Source organism: Trachymyrmex septentrionalis, unplaced genomic scaffold, assembly GCF_001594115.1.
Source record: "Trachymyrmex septentrionalis isolate Tsep2-gDNA-1 unplaced genomic scaffold, Tsep1.0 scaffold158, whole genome shotgun sequence".
NCBI lineage: Eukaryota > Metazoa > Arthropoda > Insecta > Hymenoptera > Formicidae > Trachymyrmex > Trachymyrmex septentrionalis.
This window is the reverse complement of record NW_017304736.1, coordinates 152,408-157,734: the sequence shown is the minus strand read 5'-3', so window position 1 is coordinate 157,734 and position 5,327 is coordinate 152,408. Positions and strand designations below refer to the sequence as shown.

The 5,327-nt window shown below is 39.0% G+C and overlaps 1 protein-coding gene across 2 annotated transcripts in view; it reads right to left on the bottom strand.

Moving 5' to 3' along the window:
- Positions 1 to 78: 78 nt before the first annotated feature.
- LOC108745904 (disintegrin and metalloproteinase domain-containing protein 10) overlaps positions 79 to 5,327 on the bottom strand; it is a 128,801-nt gene continuing 123,552 nt past the window's right edge. Inside the window, exons 5-15 of one of the 2 annotated variants that reach the window (XM_018482327.1) lie at positions 5,002 to 5,148; positions 4,763 to 4,911; positions 4,441 to 4,675; positions 4,176 to 4,350; positions 3,875 to 4,043; positions 3,605 to 3,782; positions 3,292 to 3,525; positions 3,032 to 3,148; positions 2,789 to 2,953; positions 2,548 to 2,677; positions 79 to 1,781 (exon numbers count right to left, since the gene is read on the bottom strand). In XM_018482327.1, the coding sequence (XP_018337829.1) occupies positions 1,621 to 1,781; positions 2,548 to 2,677; positions 2,789 to 2,953; positions 3,032 to 3,148; positions 3,292 to 3,525; positions 3,605 to 3,782; positions 3,875 to 4,043; positions 4,176 to 4,350; positions 4,441 to 4,675; positions 4,763 to 4,911; positions 5,002 to 5,148 (1,860 nt within the window). In that variant the 3' untranslated portion in view covers positions 79 to 1,620. The remainder of the gene's footprint in view (positions 1,782 to 2,547; positions 2,678 to 2,788; positions 2,954 to 3,031; positions 3,149 to 3,291; positions 3,526 to 3,604; positions 3,783 to 3,874; positions 4,044 to 4,175; positions 4,351 to 4,440; positions 4,676 to 4,762; positions 4,912 to 5,001; positions 5,149 to 5,327) is intronic. The other variant, XM_018482328.1, reaches the window with a different exon arrangement.

Below are 5,327 nucleotides of genomic sequence, written 5' to 3'. Positions count from 1 at the left end.
TATATATATATATATATGTGTATATATATATTTATTTATTTATATATATATATATATTATATAATATAACATGTTCGCACGTTTCGATAAGAGGGCTCATCTTTGGTCCGCTATACGCATAACTGCGTGTTTACGGTGCAGCCCCCGACTTAATATAGCATGTTATAAAACTCGTTTTTAATTAAATATTAACTTATAACATTCGCAATATAGGCGGAGATAAATTATCAACTGCAAGATATAACTAATTAATAATAATAATCAGCATAGCTTAATAATAATATCATCTTCAATCATGTATAATAATTAATGGAATATCGCTATAGAAACCCATCATTTTGTTGTTGCTGCTCTTATATCCTTCGTAATCTCGCATAACTTCGCTTTAAAATTGGCTAATACAAATTAGTATAAGAATAATACATATCATTAATTATTATTCTACAATGGTACAGAGATCAAGTAAATGACCTGTGATGTGATTTGGTAATGGTAAGGTGCCATTTCGCTCCAGAAAGCCATTTAAAAAATATTTTAGTTATTAAAATTGTAGATAAAAAAAAGACAATGCATATGAATGATGATACTTTATACACGACAGTCTCAATTTTCTTGCCCATATTGCAAGAATCTTGTATATCTGCTGTATCAAGTTTTAAAATAAAATAAAATTATTTATCGTTTTATAACATTCTGATCTAATAAAAAGAAAAGATTTTTCACTTTATACTTGTCGATAAACGGAATAAGAATAGAATAGTTGCCTTTGGAAAACACATAAGTATGCGCCGTTTACCAAAGGACATACATATATTGTCTTATTGCCAATTTCCCACTAAATTTTAATCTCTAACAAACAGGATTTTAGAGATTTTCCACTAATCTAACTTTCGAGAGCGACATGCACAAGTATCGACATCTCGAAGGACGCCGTCACACAAAGACCGTACGATCTTGGCTTTAAATCTTCGTAATGGTGAAGATGTGACGTTTTTTTCTTAACATTGCCGCGTTCGTCGCTTTGCGAATACAGCGTCGATCACTAAAGCAAAATGAATCACACGTTGGATCGATTTAAATTACTTTGATCATATAACAATATCACCTTCACTGGCGAAGCCATTCTAAAATTTGATCATACGACGAGTTCTTTAAACGGCGACGCGAAAGATCGTATTGGTGCTACATAAAAAAGATTACATATATAAAATTCTCGGTGCTCACGATTTTCGCTATATACTCCATTATTTTATTATCGTGGCTCCGGTCAAATCAATCTTCCGAGTCGTCGTTCGTTTACATTTCCACGAAATTACGTCTACCAAACCGATACAAAATGAGAGATCGATTTGATCATAAATACATACTTTCTTTGTATCTACGCGCGGCTCTTCACGCGAATTCTATGCAACTCAGGTAAAAGAGCATATCGCTGGACCTCTCAATCTGTTCGATCATTGTAACTGCTCGTCATTATTGCTTCGACCTCGGTTAAGAGACATCGTCGCATCCCTTGGAGAGTGGATCGGTTTTCTTCCCATTTGGCAATCCTTCTACACAACGGCTCGTGGTGCAACGCCGCGATTGGTGGTCCTCGTCCGTGACGACGTCCTAGGATCGTCACACCTTGTTGTGATGCCTCATCTCATATGCTGCGCTCCTCCCCCCTCCCCCGGAGCCCGAATAGGCGCCGGCATACAGTTCTGGGTGATTGGAACGGCCGTAATTGTCTGCTGACCCGCTACTTGGTGGCGCACTAGCTGTGGGAACCGAGCGATATCCTGCTTAAAGTTTAGAAAAATGTTCGACAATGAAATGAAACACAACCAAAAGTAACACCGCGGGTATGCGAGGATAGAGGATTGCTGCCACTGTGTACAACAGCCAAATAAAATATGACAATAGGGAAACAGTCGCCGCAATCTCCACTCTTTCTGCATATCCTTCGCGTGCTATTTCTCTCTTTCTACTTAATATATACTTAATATAGCTAATAATATTATTCTGGAAAGTCATAATTCAGAATCAATCAGTCGATGATGCAAAATCAGAAAGGAGGAGCTCGGCTTCGACATTGGGAAAGAAAAAGTATTTCGCTAGCATCCAATGCAATGCCATGAACAATGAGCTAGGAGCAAATACAAGAATACGTCAATATTTTAATTTTTCTAAATAGCAATGAGTTTAAAACTACATTTTACATTAACGACAATGATATTGACATTTATGAATTTGCTCCTATTAAGCGTAAGAATATAGGCCCCAGGCTCACCTCTGCAGATCATAGAACGATAGTATCGGGTAGTCATAGATGCGCGTCAATGCGAGGAAGATGCAAACAGGAAAAGACATTGATGTAGTTGCGGGTCACACAAGGACGAGAAAACGCGAACAACGTTAGCTTGAGTTTAATCCGCATTAACAATCCTTTCTTTCACACTAGATTATACGTATTTTTACGATGTATGCAATGCTGATTGGTGTTTAAGCATAGGAACTAAACTCAAGCAACGAGAAATGTATAGATGAGACTTAATGCTAATTTACCTTTTGGATAATATTGAGCACCTCTACCCTCTCCATATCCATGAGAGGGTCCACGTGTTCCGTGACCACCTTGACTTGGTCTCGGAGGTATACTTCTTGGCCCAGGTCCACCACCAGCGTGCGGATGTCGCTAAAAATGACAAACATCTACATTAAAACGTTGAACAAGATGAAATATTTCTTACTTCAAACAATAATACGAGCAAACTTTTGTATGTAAATGTAATTCATATGTTCTTACCATTCTTCTAAGAGTATTCATCGGTCTTGTCAATGTATCACTGATGCGCCTCGCAGGCGGCTTTTTAGGATTAGTGGAAGGAATGTGCACTGCGCAACACTTGATAAACAGTCCCATGAAAATGATGAAAGCTATACCCATTAATAATACTGCCCACCAAAATTCCTGAAATAATAAATAACGTCATAAAATAGAAAATAGATAATACAGAAATAAGAGTTACGAGAAAATGTTTATGCATACAGTTATCCATTGTGCTACCGACGATAACGTTTCTTTATTGAACAACAAGTTTTTCAATCTCGCAAGCGGTCCTTCCGTATCGACAGCTCGGCATTTTAAGAAAACATCGCAGTAACCCTGAAGAAAAAAAATAAAAATTTATAAATATAACTTAACTTTTAAAAAATATATAATGTAACTTTTAAAAAAAATTAATAATCCGTATACGCCCATATATCTATTAATTTTATTTCATCTGTACATAAAGGTTAATAATTTACCTGAAAATTATCGCAAGGTGAACCAGGTCTAAGACTCATTCCACCCTCGGGCAATCCCACCATGTGCGCAAACTCGCTTGTCCCGCGACATGTTGATGCATCAGTTCCATTTTGACAGGCTAATTCGCACAGTTTTCGCTTATCGATGTTTGGTATGATGCTGCTCGTTAAAAAGCACTCCGTCAGATTCCACTCCAGACAAATAGATCCTGTGCATTCCCCATTGATGCATAACTGTAAATAACGCGTTATTGAAATCAGCGTCAATGGTTGGCTAAATCGTACAATTCACAGAATAACAGATCGTGATTACTTGAGTGCCCTCATTGCATCTAGTCTTGTTGGCTTTCGGTAGCGGCGCTGGGCATTCGGAGGACCTCCCACTGCATGTAGAATTGTAACTACAGTCTGATTCGGCTCTACATTGGATTCGATGAGAGAGGGGCACAAACTGGCACGTTTCACTCGAACAACAGGGTCCTTGACTAGGACTGCAAACGCATAATTACATTTATGAGGAAATGAATCGGGGCATTGTCATTTGCTTGCACGTATTACATTTTGCTTGCACGTATTACAATACCTGCATTGTGTCCCATATTTTCTATTGCAACCTTTCGCCGTGTCGTTCTTAATCTTATCCAGCTCAGACACCTGTCTAGGATAGCAGCACTTGTCCACGCACTCGTCGTCATCGTATCCGCAATCACACTCCTCGCCAGCCTCGACAATTTTATTCCCGCAAAACGCTCCTGTAAATATAATAAATGCAATAAGTTTCATCAGACAAGTAGAAATATTAGAAGCAACGTTTCTGTCTATTATTCGTTTAATCTGTTCTGAAGATTGCTGTAGCGTGAAGGGAAAATGTGATGTAAAAATACCAGTGAAACAGTTCCTCTTCTTATTATCCTCGATAGCATCTAGGACGTTGCTGATATTGCCAATGCTGCACTTTGAAAACTTGCTGTTGTTCGGTCGATTTCCGCTCGTCGCCGAGGCGAACATAATGTAATTACCATCCAAGCCTCCTGGTCTGCATTCCGGCGGAAAATCGTGCTGGAAAAAAAGGTGATCGTTATCTCTGCGCTCCGGACAGATTAAACACGTACGTCTACGAGAAAACATTTTTTTTTTTTGCCGGCTTACCGGTGATCCGAAGTTATGACCTATCTCATGCGCCAGAGTCAGTTGCGATACTTTAGGCGGTACACGGCTGTTGTAATTCACGAAAGTTATGATACCAGTATTGAGGGATCTCTTAGTGGATTGATATAGACCGGACACAGTTTCGGTATAAGTCTTGAACTTCTCACAGATACCGCCGGACGCGCCGGACGCGGAAGCAACCCAGGCGAGTCCGAGTGTACCACCGGTAAAATCCCTGTCGACATAGAAATAACGTTTATAAAGAAGCCTCAAATCGATACGGAATACGCTATATTCCGTAGTATTTCGTTACTTCGCTTACCTGTAAGTAAAAACGTAGGCGAGACAAAAGTCCTCATGATTCGAGAGAGAATGGAGATTGAGGAAGTTGCTAACGTCGATGTTCTCTAAACAGAAGGGATTGGGTTCGCTGTACGGCTGTTGAGGCGTGCACGCCGTCTCGTCATCGATCTGTTATCAGATATAGCAAGTGTGTTAGTTTAATGAATTCATACATTGACGGATATTCACACATTGACGTATGTTATTTTCGACCGTTACCTTTATTCGTTGAACCTCGAACTTGATGTTTCTGTGCTCCGTCCTGCCATCGAATTTCGTGTCCCTATAGATATAATTCACGGCGGTGACGTGGTGTGCGATCAAGGACAATATTTCTTCTCTGGTTTTTTCCGCGTCATGATGCAGCTGCAAATATAGAAACATGAACTCTGACTCCGCAATTGTCCGAGATTGCTCTATCTCTTATTCTACGTGATACAATTTTTCTTTCGAGGTACTCATATTAGACAGAATTTCCGATATATAAATGTTTAATTTCTAACATCTAACAGCTTGTAATTAAGTCTTAAATATTGATTTTCTTA